The sequence below is a fragment of the Talpa europaea genome (assembly GCF_964194135.1).
Source record: "Talpa europaea genome assembly, chromosome: 3".
Lineage (NCBI taxonomy): Eukaryota > Metazoa > Chordata > Mammalia > Eulipotyphla > Talpidae > Talpa > Talpa europaea.
Genome location: NC_140069.1, coordinates 51,925,486 through 51,941,617, shown reverse-complemented (window position 1 = coordinate 51,941,617; position 16,132 = coordinate 51,925,486). Strand labels below are relative to the sequence as shown.

The following is a 16,132-nucleotide window of genomic DNA, read 5'->3' as shown; positions in this document are numbered from 1 at the left end:
AGTCAGAAGCGCGGGAGGATGAGAGAACTCACCAGAGTCAGAGTGGAGAGCAGAGCAGGCAGACTGACGAAATACACTGCTAAGGGAGCAGTGGGCGGCAGGAGAGGTCTGTGTGCCATGTGGGACCCTCACCTGGTGGCCGGGGATTGAACCGGCTCTGCAGAGGCTGCGGGCAGCTTAGCAACCCAGTGCTCAACTGCTGCGCCACTGGGGAGGCCCTGTTGCTAGTTTTTTAAATATGTGCCATTCTCACTAGTGTGAGATGGTATCTCATTGTAGTTTTGATTTGCATTTCCCTGATTGCAAGTGATGTTGAACATTTTTTCATATGTCTGTTGGCCATTTGTATTTCCTCTTTGGAGAAGTTTCTTTTTAGCTCTTCTGCCCATTTTGTGACTGGATTATTTTCTTTGTTTTTGTTAAATCTCATCAGCTCTTTGTAGATTTTGTGATCAGTCCTTTATCTTTAATGTTGTGTGCAAAAATTTTCTCCCTCTATTGTTCATTTCTTATTGATTTAAGGACTTTGTCTCTTCCTGTTTTTGAAGAACCTTTGACTTTTCCTATGGTTTATGTATGTATGAAAGATTTAGCTTGTTTTATTTTGTTTTTAAGGTAAAAGTTGCATATGGTGAAATAATCAGATCTTAAGTTATAATTTGATGAGTTTGATAGATACAGAACATTTCCATCATTCCAGAAAGTTATTTCAGTCCTCCTTCCAATCCATTCCTGTCTCCTCCAGGTGATTTCTGTCACTATAGATTAATTTTCATGTTTTTGAACTTCATATAAGTGGAATCATGTACTGTATACAATTTTGTTTTTTGAAATTGGCTTGGTTATGTGCATCAGTAGTTCATTGTTTTTATTGATGAGCAGCATTCCATTATAGGAATAGACCGTAATTTCTTTATCTTCTCTCCTATTCAAATTTTGTATGTTTTGACTATTATGAATCAGGCTACTGTAAATATTCTTGTACAATAGTGGAATTGCTATGTCATAAGGTAAATGTGTATTTAACTTTATAGATAACTACCAGTTTTCCAAGTGGTTGTACCATTTTACATTCCTACCAATGGTGTAAGAGTTCCAATTGTTTCTATACTTATCAACATCTGGTGTGGTCAGTCTTTTACAATTTATCCATTCTAGTATGTATGAAGTATAATCTCTTTATAGATCTAATTTGCATCTCCCTGATGACTAAGTGGTTTAGGCTCTTTTTCAAGTGCTTATTGACTACTTATATTTCTTTTATGAAGTATCTATACAAGTCCTCTGCTCACTTTTAAATTGGATTTTTCTGGATCTATGTCCTTCATCACATATATGTATCATGAAAGTTATCTCCCAGCCTAAAGTTTATATTTTTCTTTTCTTATGGGTATCTTTGATGACCAAACTCATTAGCTTTGATGAAATTCAATTTATTATTTTCTTTATTCTATAGTGTTTTCTGGGTTTGATTTAAAAATCTTTGTAATCCTCAGAGTCACAGATATTACTCTTTTATGTTTTCATTTTAATGCATTTTTTTAACTTTTGTCTTACTGAAGTTAATTTTTGTATGTGGTATGAGTTAAGAGTCAAAGTTAATACTTTTCCTTTGCACTTGTCTGATTTTTCCATATCATTTGTTGAAAGTACTTTTCTTTGTCCATTATATTGCTTGCTACCATTGCTGAAAAATTAATTACCGAGATATAAACTTGTTATAAAATTGAACTGGGTGTAAATACAGTTAAACTCTCTTTTCAGTTATATTGGCTATTTGTTTACAATTATGCCACATGACACTTTCTTGATTATTGTTAAGTTTTGAATCAGGTGGTACAACTTTTTCATTTTCAAGATTTTTTTCACTATTTTAGGCCCTTTGCATTTTCTTAATAAAGCTTACAATCCACATAGTTAATGCCACCCTTTCCTACCCCCTCAAAAAAAAAAAGAAAACGCCTTTTTTTTTTTTTTTAAGATTTATTTATTTATTTATACAAGCACTGGGTACAGTCAGAAGCGCGGGAGGGTGAGAGAATTCACCAGAGTCAGAGTGGGGAGCAGAGCAGGCAGAAGGACCGAAGTACACTGCTGAGGGGAGCAGCGGGCGGCAGGAGAGGTCTGCGCGCCATGTGGGACCCTCCTCCGGTGGCCGGGGAGCAGCCGGGAATCGAACCAGTGCTGTAGAGGCTTTGGGCAACTTCGCGCTCAACCAGCACTCAACCACTGTGCCACTGGGGAGGCCCAAGAAAAAGTCTTTAAGGATTTTGACTTGAAGTGCATTTAACTTCTGTGCATTTAAGTCATTGCATTTAAGTTGCATTTAAGTCAATTTAGGGAATTTGCATTTTACCATATTGAATCTTCCAAACTGTGAATTTGATGTTTATCTCCATTTGTTTAGAAGTTCCTTAATTTCTCAGCAATGTTTTGTTAACATTATGCATATATTTTATGTTGATTTCTATTTTCTACTTTTGATGCTATAAAAATGATAGCATTTTATTTCTCACAAATTTGCTGTGAGGGGGGGCCTGTGGCACAGGGGTTGTCTCAGCACTATCACCACTGTGGCCTGAATTCAATCCACAGCCAGGGAGCTAACCCACATGTTGCAGCAGACCTCTCCTGTCTCTCCCTGCTCCCGTCAGCTGTGTATTTCAGTGGCTCCACCTGTTCTTCTCCCCACTCTGTCTCTGGTGAATGTCCTCACTCCCCACACCTCTGGCCTATACTCCAGTTCTTGTATGCAGAAATAAATAAAAATAAATCTTAAAAAAAATTTAAAAAAAGAAATTTGCTGTGAATACATAAAAATAAAATTGATTTTCATATTTTTACCTTGTATTTTATGACCTTGTAATAGTTTTCAAAATTCCTTAGCTGATTTCAATATGAAGCCAAGCTTGAGCACCATTGTTCTGTATAACTAGATTCTTAATCTGACTGCATGCTAGAATCACCTGAAATAATTTAAAAAATATATTTATCACTGTGTCCTACCCCCAAAGATTCTAATTTACATGATTTGACATTGGGCTTGGCATTGGAAGTATTAAAAATTCCTCAGATGATCTTAATTTAGGCTACAATTAAGAGACAATGTACTATAGGCTTACAAACATTTCTCTCAAAATATCACTCCTCCCTTTTATTTATCTTCAAAGCAACATTAAAATCCTTGGAACAGAACATACACTATACATTTTATAGCATCTTCCTATCCACATGGCCTATCTACCTCTGCACTTACTTTTGCACTGCATATCTCCATCTGCTTGTCATAGTTGATTGCACCAGCAAGCCATGATTTCTGTGGCAAGGATTTGAAAGCTAAGCTAAGAAAATCATATTCCCTTTTGAAAATTTAAAGTTGAGAAATGAAGAGTCAGGAGGTAATTGGTGAAGGGATTAGAAAGCAAAAGGATATATTGGGATTTACCATGATACATAGGCAATAAAGGTAGTTATGATGGGCCTCTGGTAAGAATAAATGAAAAATTTCTGAATAAACGAAAGAAAGCATTCCATGAAAAAAAAGGGAACAGCCCAATTCATATGTCATCTCTTTGTAGTTTTCTCTGGCTTCTTTCCAGGAGGAACTAATATCCTTATCAAGGTTTTCAGGACATTATTTTAGTACTTAAGCATTGTGTGTTAGTTTCTTGTCTATGTCTCACTTTCTAGGCTTTGAGCTTTTCATTTTAAGGCAAAATCTCATGTATGTGCTTATCAGCCTAGCGCAGGTGCTCATTAAACATGGAATCAAATTAAGTTGTTTAGCTGTTACAAATTATAGCTTCTGAAAATCAAATATTAGGTAATAGTAATGAATAATTTATTTTCTCCCTAGGCTTTTGAATTTTAGTATAAACCTTATTCCCCGTGGCATACGTCATCCTGTCTCCTCTGAAATTTTTCCTACTTTGTCCAGGAATAAGTATGGAACTGGAACAGGTAGCATTCAAGCTGGCAGTGCTTTGCTCGCTAAAGGTGGTATCTGTTTTATAGGAGATTTGACCTCACACAAAAAAGATAAACTTGATCAGCTCCAGTCAGGTAAACAATATTTTTTTGAAGTTAATTTTCACCTATTTAACTTACAGTCACATCCGTATAAAGTAGTTATTTAACAGTTAGGATCATACTGCACATATTTTAAGAATTGAGAAATTACATTAAATGACAATTCTCATTTTACCTTTATATATATATATATAAAAGGAATTTAATATATAAATGCATCATCTTAGTCTTTACTTTCAGTTGTGCTAATACATGAGTTTGTATTGGACCAGATTTGTTTCCTTTTCTTATTTTATTGTATTAGCAGGGCCTTCCAAAATGATATTGTGAAACAGTGGTGGGAGGGGATATTTTTGATCTTAGCTGTAAAGCTTTGAGTTTCTCATCATTAAATATAGTGTAGGTTTTTTTTGTAGATGTTCTTTTGCAAGTTGAAAGAGCTCCCCTTTATTTCTAACCTATTGAGAGGTTTTTTTTTTTCAGTCAATGGATGTTAGATTTTATCAAATGTATCTACTAATACGTGATTTTTTCTTTGGTAGTCTGTGTATTATAAATTGCAATAACTGATTTTCAGATGTTGAGTAGGCCTTGTATACCTACAATAAATCCCAGCTAGATGTGCTATATAGCTCTCTTCATACATTGTTGGACTCTATTTGCTAATTTTTTTAATTGAGGATGTTTGTATTTATGTTCACACTAGATACTGAACTGTAGTTTTCTTGTAACATCATTGTTTGGTTTGGTATTTGAGTAATGCTGATTTAGGACCAGATTTAAAACTAACAAGTATATCCACCATATGTATTTGGCAAAGAGCAGTCAGGGCCTTGTATTCTGGGCATGCCAGCAAGAATATGCAGCAATGCTCAGAGATATGGACTATTACCTCTTCTGCAACAGACTGCAGATGTAGGCTCACCGTGATGATTTAAGTTGGTATTGTGCAGTATTAAGATAAATGATAAAATCCATGTCAATAATTATAAATTTTAGTTTTAAAATGGCAAATGCTTCTGTTACATTTTTTGGGTAACAGTTTAATTGAGATATAATTTGCATACTACACAATTCACCCACTTTAAATTATACAGTCTAAAATTGTAACAACTGATTTTTGACAACGGTACCAAAGCAATTAAATGTGGAAAAGAAAGTTTTTTCATCAAATGATGTTGGAATATCTGACTATGTATGTGGAAAGAAGTTAATGTCAGCTTATATCTCACAACTATATACAATAAAAGATGAATTATAAACCTAAATATAAAGACTAGAACTACAAAACTACTAGAAGAAAATGTAGGAGAATGCCTTCATGGTCTTAGGGTAGGCAAAGATTTTTTTAGGCAGAATCCAGAAAACAATAAACACACACACACAAAATTTATAAATTCAACTTCATCAAATCTAAAAAGTTACATACATCAAAACGCCCTGCTTTAAAGTAAATAAGCTAGCAAAGAAAAAGAACATAATTGTACATACATCTGACATAGGACCTATGCTCGCTACAGGTGGTATCTAGAATACAGAAATAATTCCTGTAAGTCAGTAATAAAAAAACAAAGAATCCAGAAAAAAAATGGGTGAAAAGACTTGAATAGTGACTTCACAAAGAAATATCTATCAAATAATCAATAAGCAAAGAGTGTTACTATCATGTGTCATCAGTAATAAAAGCCACAGCTACCAATACTCACATCCTAGCAAGGCCTGCTTTATAGATCTAGAACAAGAACAATTGCACCAAGCACTGCCCTCCCTCTGGCCACTAGAAGAGCCTGACACTTGATTAAAAACTCTGTTGTCTTCATCTTCAAATTTTTAATAATTTTATCTTTGAATTTGTGTTTAATGAGAAAGTCAAGTAAGACAGTGGAGCTTGAATGTGAGAAAAGGACATATGTGTACAAGTGTCTACTACAGCTTGCTATGTTATTTCTTAGAGCATTTGAAGTCACTCTGGCATCTATAATACAATTTATAATCAATTTTATTCTGCTAGACTCCCATGCATCATGAGTACACTACAAATCAGGGTTCATGTTCCATATCAAAACATCTTCAATTGAGTAAGAAAAGAAGCTAATTGCTCCACAAGGCATGCTTTCTATTTGAAACAGACTTGTTTTTAATATAGAAAGAAGGCAGTGGCATTTTAAGGAACACAAATGACCAAGGAAACCCATCATGTCTTTCTTTACTTGGTTTTTTCAAGTGCTTATATTGAAAATGATGATATAGAAGGAAAGGGAAAGATAAGTTAACCCATAGTTCCTTTTCCTTTCAGTCATTCCTTACTCATGATCAGTAAACTGAAATGTGTGCAGAAGTAAAATAGACAGTTTACTAGAGATTTCCACAGTAAGAACAAAACATGTGTGTATGTACTAGCTACACATCATTAGCCATTTCACCTCCAAGTTAAATGCTCATATATTTGTATTAAAGACTGGTGACTTTTGTTTGTTTGTGATTGAGGTAACATTAGTTTAAAAACATTGTATAGGTTCCAAGATTACATTTTGTTACCACATCCACCACCTTGTGCTCATTTACCATCCACCACCAACCAATCTGCCCCTTATACCCATTCCATCACCCCTTCCTCCCTTCTGGTTACCACCATTCTTTTGTTAGAATCTAAGGTTTTGTTTTTGCTTTTGTTTTCTTTGTATTCCACAAATGAGTGAAATCATAGGTATTTGCCTTTCTCATTCAGACTTATTTCATTTAGCATAATTCCCTCAAGGTCCAGAATTACAAATTATAATTATAAAAAGAGAAAATGAAATAGTGATAAATGCTACAACATGGATAAACTTCAAAATCATTATGTGAAAGAAATCAATAGTGAAAGAAACCATCTTTTTTTATGGATAAGTAGTTTTCTGTTGTGTATATATACCATACCTTCTTCAGCCATCCATACCTCACCAGGCATGTGTTATTTCCATGTCTTGGCTATTGTGAACAGTGCTGTCATATCATAGCAATGAATTAAGGTGTGCATATGTCTTTTTTAGTTAATGTTTTCATATTCTTCAAGGAAATAATAAATATCCTTCAAGTGAGGTTACTAGATTATGGTAATTCTGGTTTTAATAGAAACCAGAAATAGAACTTCCATTCTATTTTCCATAGTGACTCCATCAGTTTACATTCTCACCAACAAGGATTGAGAGTTCCTTTTTTCTCCACATCCTCATCACCATTTATTAATTTTTGACTTTTTGATAATAGCTGTGGTAACCAATTTGAGGTTAAACCTCATTGTGGTTTTGATTTGCATTTCTCTAATGATAAGCCATGTGGAACATCTTTCCATGTGTATGTTGGACATCTGTATGTCTTCTTTGTGAAATGTCTGTTTTAGATCCTCTGCCCATTTTTTATTCTGGTTGCATGTTTTTTGTTGTTGAATTGTACAAGTTGTTTATATATTTTGGATATTAACCCCTTATCTGAAATATAGTTTAAAAATAATCTTTTTCCATTCGAGTGTCTGCTTTTCTTTTAATGATGGTTTTGTTCACTATGCAGAAGCTTTTCAGAATAATATAGTTCCATTTGTTTATATTCTCTTTTGTTTCTCTTGCCAGTGGAGATGAATCAACAAAGATATTGCTAAGACTGATGGTTTAAGATTGGCATTGTGCAATATAAAGAAAAATTATAAAATCCATGCCCATAATTTAAAATTTTAGTTTTAAAAATGGCAGTTACTTCCGTTACATTTTTTGGATGACAGTTTTATTGAAATATAATTTGCACACTATACAATTCACCCACTTAAAATTATACAGTTTAGTGGATTTTATAATACTCAGAGTTGTACAACCATCACTAGCTACTTTTGGAACATTTCTGCACCCTGAAAGGAAACCCCCATACACATTAGCAGTCACTTTCCAAACCCCTACCGTGCAACAGTCTCTGGCAATATGCCTTCTACTTCATGGATTTACCCATTCTGAACACTTCATATAAATGAAGTCATACAAAATGTAGTCTGGTGACTGGCTGCTTTCACTTTCCATAAGGATTTTGAAGTTTATCCATGTTGTAGCATTTATCACTATTTCATTCTCTTTTTTATAATTATTTATAATTCTGGTAAAATACACATTAAATTTACCCAATTAAACAATTTTTAAATAGAAAATTCAGTGGCATTAAGTACATTCACAATGTTGTGGAACCATCACCACTACCCATTTCCATAACATCTTTTGTAACCCTGTAGGGGCAGGATGGTCACTGAGCAGGTTTTCTAATCCAGCAGACGGATAAAGGAGTATCCTCGAGCCCTCAGTGGGTTTCTCAGGCTTTTATTGAGCTTTACATGTAGTGTGGCAAACAGGTACATGGCAGGCAAGGGTGCTGGGGGGCCAGGAGGCCATGGCCTCCAAGACCCCAGCAAGTCTTTACTCTGGGCTTCTCTGGCCTTCTTTCTCCCCCTTCTCTCTCCTGCTGCTTCTCCTGCTTCAGCTTCTCTTGGTGGCTATCTCAATACTCCTCCCATGGCCCACAGAAGTGAACAAGTCAGCTTACAACACTGTAACAACTGCACGTGCCCCATCAGGCAGGGCAATCCTCATGGTGGAAGGACAGAAAAGCCTGAAAACCATTTACCCTACAAAACCTTAACTGAAACTGTACCCATCAGCGATAACTTTGATACCACCAATCCCTAGACCTTGGTAACCTCTATTCTGCTTTCTGTCTCTATGAATTTATCTAGAGAAATCTCATTCCTTTTTATGGTTAAATAGTGTTTCATTGCATGCATATACCACATTTAAAATATTTTATTCATCTGTTGATGGACACTTGGGTTGTTTCTAAACTATTGTGAATAGTGCTGCTCTGAACGTTAGTTTACAAATATTTGTTTCATCCTCATTTTCAACTCTTTGGGGGTATATACCTGTAAGTGGAATTGCTGTATTAGGTAGCAATTCTATGTATAGCTTTTTGAGGAACTACTAAACTGTTTTCCACAGTGGATGCACCATTTTATATTCCCACCAGTAATGCACAAGACTTCAAATTTTTGCACATCACCCTCTAACATTTTAAAAGTAAAAAAATATTTTAAAGGAAATGTTTTATATATCAGTGCTCTTAATAACAGGTTATTTTCCCCCTGAATTTTGAATAAGTGACTCAATTTTTAATTTTACACAGTGTTTCACAAATTACATAACTGACTCTGCCAATAGAATGACAACAGTTAACAAGATTGACAACAACAAATGTTGCCGAGAATGTGGAGAAACTGGGATTCTTGTATAATGTTGACAGGAGTATAAAATGGCACAACCATTTTGCATACTGCTCAGGCAGTTTCTATAGTTACATATATATTTACCTTAGGAACTAAAAAGAAAATAACATGGATACAAAAGATTCTTATCATGGAATCTATGATTAGAAGACTAATTTGAAAATATTTGGGAGATAGACTGCTAAGAATAAGATTGAATCCTAGATTGAATGGTTATGGGGGATGGGAAGAATTAAAATGAGAATAGGATATTTCCACATGTTTTAGTTTGGTTTTCAAGTGGGTGGACAGCGATGCCTCTAATTGTGACTAGTGCATACAGAGTCTTCTGAGGTGGAGAAATGATGTGTTTGGCTTTGCACGTGTTGAATTTGAGATACATTTTGCACCAGTCATTGTAATTTATATTCCCTATCAATATTTTCTTCTTTTACTGCCACATAGATGACCTGCTTTCTGTTATTTTTTTTCTACATAATAGAAAATTTCTTAATTTCAGCCTCACTTGTAAATTTGAACTGTTTGACTGGTCTCCTAACCCTCTGCCTATTCTACCCAGATATTGAGTACAGTTCTGCTATGTAGGGGCAGGAGAGGCACAGGGTAGGATATCTAGGATCAGAGCAGACTGGGTAAAGGAGAGTCTTGGAGCGCTGGGTGGGTTTCTCAGGCTTTTATTTAGTTATTACATATAGTGCAGCAACCAGGTACATCGCAGGCAGGGGTGCTGGGGGGCCAGCAGGCCGGGAGGCCGCCAAGCCCCCAGAAAGTCTTCACTCTGGGCTTCTCAGGCCTTCTTTCTCCCCTTCTCTCTCCTGCCTCTCTCTCTTCTGCTTCTCTTGGTATTGCTCCTCTTGGTGACTATCTCAATACACCTCCCATGGCCCACAGAAGTCCCATCAGGCAGGGCAATCCTAATGGTGGGAGGGCAGAAAAGCCTGAAAAACCATTTACCCTACATGCTACCTGTTTTATTCTGGTGGTTCTCATCAAGTCATAGACACCTGACCATTCAAATATTTCTCTCGCTTTGTTGTTTTTGTAACAGATTATCTAATTTACTCATATATTACAAAATAATCAAATTTACTTGTGTCTTTACTATCAAAGGTTAGATATAAAATTTTATATAATATTTGTTATTAATTTGTAGATATATAGGCCGAAAATGTTTTTAAATAACAAATGGATATTATCTTCTGATGTAGTTGTGGAAACCAGAAGTATCACAGTGTACATTCCAGGAAAGAAGTTTGGGGATGATATAGATCAACAAATGACTTTTCCAGTTCAGTGCAGCTTTTGGTCTTTTGTTGATATGGATTCACCTTCAAGGAGAAATACACAAAAAGCCAACACTTTAATAGGTCAGATGGTAAGCTATATGTATATTTTATTGTTAGACTGTTCCTCAGCAATTTCAGTCACAGATTTTAGTGTAATGTTTTTATTATTCTTAATGTTTTGTTATTTACCTATTTCTGTACTTAATCAAGTGCTAAAAGTAAATAATGATACAGTTGTTTAGGTTTTTTTCATGTGTATTAGTCATGTAATGAAGACTGCTCACTAGAAATTAGCATTTGAATAGGCTAGTAGGAAAGGCTTTAATAAAAATATGTAGAGAATAGTCAAAGAGAATTTAAAAAACTGTCACCACAAATTCCCATGTTATTCAGGAATAGCTTTAGTAATTCATAATAGTAAATAACATAATAATATAACGTAATATAATCAAATACTTTAATAATTATATTAATAAGTTAAATAATAGTTATAATTATTACTTATAATTGTTTCCAAAATGTTTGTGAAATGCCACAGTTTAATGTTTGCCTTTTACCTTTTGTTTTGATGTAGGATTGTAGTTTGATTCCAGCTAACCTTGTCGAGGCATTTGGATTATTGATTAACTGCAATGAATCATCTCCTTGCTACTCATTTCTTCCAACTGTGCAGCATACTTTAAAAAAATCCATTGATCCTGAAGGGCTGCTTTACATAGATTCTAAACAGTTTACAAGTGAAGATTTTGAAAAGGTAAAGGTAGATAAAATGATTACCAAGAATACTTAAGCTAATATTTCTCAGTTTAAGTAGAATTTCCTTTGAACATTCAATTTTCTTCATTTAGGATTTTTTTTGTTTCCAGCTTTTAAATACTCAAAGGATGGTGTATAGAAAATATTTAGAATTATAGTGAAATAAACAACTGTATATAGACATAGATATTAAAATGCTGAGTTTGTTCTTTGCACCACCTTTCAAATCACTGTAATTCAAAAAAATCTGAATATTAAAAAAACAAGATATTCTTATAGAAAAAGTTATAATACGCTGTTTTATATGAATGCCTTCAGAATTTTCACTTTTGGGAATATATATCATGACTCACTAACCTATTTTATTGACCTGACATGTAAACTTGTGTGGCATTTTCAGAGTGCCTGACAATAGATGATGTAAATTCAGTAATGGTTCTTATAGCTATTAAATATGCTCAGGTACTTACAAGTGAAATTCTTTTGGTATTAGTTCTTCAGAAATCTGTCCACAGTACAGTTAAAGTGTCTGAGTAGGACAGATAAAAGGCAGGGGATATTGGAAAGTGAGAATTCATGAGTCAATTTTTTTCATACCTGCCTTCCTTATAGACATATTGTATGGGTAGAAGGGTGAAAATGAGGTTGATTTAAAATGAAACATAAACTTTTTTATTCATATGGGTTAGACTAGAAAAAACAACACAATACAGTGAGTTTTTTTCCTAATTGAGATTAAAAACAAGATATATGAAACAAGGGAAAATTTATGTACTAACATGAGTGATGTTGATATAAATATTGCAGGAATTCAGAAGAGCAGATATCAAGTAGTATGAAAGTAGTAAGAGTTGAAAGACTTCATGGACAAGATGAAATTTTAGTTGGGCTTAAAAGAAGTTAACATTAGATGGCAGGAAGAATAGGCATTCAGGATAGATATGATAGTGAGATCAAAGATATAAAAATAGAAATGAGTATACTACATGGAAAACTATGAGAAGACCTTCCTGACTGGAGCAAAAATTTTATTATGGATCCATTGCTATTAAAATTTGACAAATTTATAATAAGCCTTGAAACTCAGGCACAAGGTTTATGGTTGATTCATCAGACTGCAGAGAACAGCTGTCTACTTAACTAGGCTTGGTTAGTGAAAAATGATTTCTTCAGAAGATAAATCTGTGCATCATACATAACCAATTAGATGGAATATGTTGCAACCTGGGCTTTCCAAGAGGCAGACTGAAATGGAGTTTCATGTGCCAGTGTTTATCAGGGAGTGGTATTATAGCAAAACAAGTGGAAGGGAGAAGGAAGCACTATTGGCCAGAGGAAGGAGTTAAGCTGTAATGCAGACCCAAAAATGACCTCTAATACCCTGTAGTGAGTTCTGGAGCTACAGAAGATCCCTCATAGTTGTCTTGCTTTGAATGGAAATAGATGATTTGAATAGAAATAGAGATCTAAAATACCTTCTTCCCCACCCTTCACTTCAGTCTTTTGATGTGGACTGTCCTAAGGCATTCTCTAAAGAAGAGAAGCACTGGAGGCCATTGCTGACATTTCCAGTAGTTGGACAGCCTACTCCTGAAGAGGCATTTAAGTAGAACATCACTGTGCCTTCATAGGATTAAACTTAGAGAGGGCTACTAATGCTATCGGTAGTAGTAGTATCATTTAGTTCTGAGTATCATTTGGTTCTGATCATTTAGTATCATCACAATTCTGAAGAGAATTGTGGAATATTAAATGAATAAAAAAGACAGGATATATCCAGATCCTTAAAAAAAAAAAAGTTTTACTTAATATATAAACATTGCAGGTTAATAACAAGTCTATAATGTTTAATTTTTCCTTTTAGTTCTGTGAGTTGAAAAAGAAAAGTAGACTGGTGAAATGTCTGGGAATAGTATCATACAGTAAGGATTTAAGAAACTGGGAGTCACTCAGAAAGAAAACACAAGCCTCACAGAAAACAATGATAAACATTACATTAGAGACTTATTCTCCGGCCTCCCAGGTGGCGCAGCGGTTGAGCGCTGGGTTGCAAAGCTGCCCGCAGCCTCTGCGGCGCCAGTTCAATCCCCGGCTGCTCCCAGGCCTCTGGAGGAGGGTCCCACCTGGCGCGAACACCCCTCCTGCCGCCCGCTGCTCCCCTCAGCAGTGTACTTCGGTCCTTCTGCCTGCTCTGCTCCCCACTCTGGCTCTGGTGAATTCTCTCACCCTCCCGCACTTCTGACTATACCCAGTGCTTGTATAAATAAATAAACAAATAAATCTTTTAAAAAAAAATTGTCTACCAAAAATCTTACTGAATCTCCAATGCCCATTTTCATAATAGTTAACATAGTGCCTCCTACATTGTGATCAGGTGTATTCTTTAAAATGAAGGAAAATAAGGAGGACAAGTAGCTTTAAGACCAATGAGAGAAAGTTCTAAGGAAATAAACTGCCGAAGAATAAAAAGTATTCAAAGAGAAATGAGCGCTTAAAGAAAACTTCTCTCCCATTGAAATGATTCAAGTGAGTCTTTATTCCACTGGAAGCAAAGACTTGAAAGTCATTCAAATAAATACATTACACAGAACATTTCTGTACTAAGAGGGGAGAAGAGATTATTCTGGGTAAACTTTAATTTTCTTAGAAGTATAAATTTCTGATTTAAGTATTCAATGGCTTTGAGATGACTCCAAATATTTAATCAATTTTACGTAAATGAAATATTCTAACTTTTTAAAAAATAAAATGACAATATACTTTTTTTTTTTGTAATATAGATTTGATAATGCTTGTGTCTCAAAATTTTCACTCTTAATATAGCTGCTGGCTTTTGCAAAGAATTTGAATGTAGAATTCAGCATGGAGGCAGAGAGAATGATTCAAGGCTATTATCTAGCAAGTCGCAGAATCAGAACAGATTCTATAAGTGGATCAAAACTGACAGCATCTGCATTAAAATATTTGTAGGTATTCGATGCAAAATTTAAAAGTCAGTATTGACCTAAGTGAGGTGTTTAACTTACTTATTTCTCTCTTTCACTTGTTTGTATATTTGGTTGCTGTTTGGTTAGTTTATAATTTGTTCCAAAATAATTTAAGGAAACTTAATTCCTTTTGTTATATTGTTACATAATTTTAACTTCTAATAATTACTAAAAATTAATTTTTATTGGTCCCTTGTATGAGATATGTCTGAGAACAGTGCATTGTTTGCTAATGCAAATTATTTTTAAAAACGTGACTGTTTAATCATTCCAGGTATTTTGTAGTTGAATCTAGAAAAAATTCTTTAAGTTTTAAAAAATAATTGTTCTTGTATTTTGAAATTCTTTGTTTTTTTTTAAAGATATGTTTGTTTATGCATACAAGAACTGGGGTACAGGCCAGAGGTGTGGGGGTGAGAAGATTCACCAGAGACAGAGTGGGGAACAGAAAAGGCAGACCGACTGAAATATACTGCTGAGGGGAGTAGTAGGCGAGACAGGACAGGTCTGCTGTGCCATGTGGGTTAGCTCCCTGGCTGGGGATCAAACTCATGCTGCAGTGGCTGCTGATACCTTGATAGTGCTGAGACTTAACCCCTTGTGCCACCAGGGTCACCCTATTTTGAAATTCTGTAATTGACTCACCTATTACTGTTCCTTAGAAACTTTTTTTTTTTTTTTAAGATTTATTTATTTATTTATTTATACATGCACTGGGTACAGTCAGAAGCGTGGGAGGGTGAGAGAATCCACCAGAGCCAGAGCGGGGAGCAGAGCAGGCAGAAGGACCGAAGTACACTGCTGAGGGGAGCAGCGGGCGGCAGGAGAGGTCTGCGCGCCATGTGGGACCCTCCTCTGGTGGCCGGGGAGCAGCCAGGGATCGAACCGGCGCCGCAGAGGCCGCGGGCAGCTTCGCAACCCAGCGCTCAACCGCTGCGCCACCGGGGAGGCCCCTTAGAAACTTTTTTAAACTAACTTTTATTATAAAAGTGAAATATGGACATAGAAAAAGAGCCTTAAATGATGTATAAAGTACACTGCTATCTCGAGCCAATTCCTATTCCACTTCCCAGCATAATCACTATTAACAATTTTGTTTGTATTCTCCTAGACATACTAGCTTATACATATATGTAATTTGTATATGATGCATATTAAATACATGTTTATTTAAATTTTACATATTTTAAATGATTGATATTTAAATATATTACACATAAGTATACATATTCATATGGATACTCTCTTTTTTCCCAAATGGAATCATATGTGTTGTACATATCATACTGTCAGCATTTAAAGAATTACCTGATTGTTTTTAATAGCTGCATTACAGTTTTACTGTGTTGTGATTGCTGTTCCATTATTTAAACAGTCCCTTAATGATAGACCATTATTTCATTTGATATACATTAATGTATAATCTCAAACAAATTATAAAGTAGGACCAGGATTAAGATAATCCATTAAATTAATAAGTATCTTGTTATAATTGCAATATAAAGTAAGACAAGTGAAGGACTGGCAGGCAGGAAATGTCAAATACAGTTCTAAAAGAAATATTTAGTTCATTTCTCCAACTGTATATTTATCTTCATAGGGTTGGGAAAAAATGCTGTAGATAAGCCAAAGAGAAATCAGGTGTGATGTCTTAAAATGATAAACAAAATTATATAATGCTGTCCATTTTGTGAAGTCATTTGTAAAATAGTTATATCAATATTCAAATACTTAATACTCAAAGCTTAAAAACATTAAGGTTCCTATTTCCTTATAAT

At 34.9% G+C, this 16,132-nt stretch overlaps 1 protein-coding gene across 1 annotated transcript in view; it reads left to right on the top strand.

The window, feature by feature from the left end:
- MCMDC2 (minichromosome maintenance domain containing 2) overlaps positions 1-16,132 on the top strand; it is a gene marked incomplete at both ends in the record, with an annotated part of 34,673 nt that overhangs the window by 11,308 nt on the left and 7,233 nt on the right. Inside the window, 4 exons of the mRNA XM_084229645.1 lie at positions 3,857-4,062; positions 10,534-10,700; positions 11,186-11,365; positions 14,191-14,333. Of these exons, the coding sequence (XP_084085771.1) occupies positions 3,857-4,062; positions 10,534-10,700; positions 11,186-11,365; positions 14,191-14,333 (696 nt within the window). The remainder of the gene's footprint in view (positions 1-3,856; positions 4,063-10,533; positions 10,701-11,185; positions 11,366-14,190; positions 14,334-16,132) is intronic.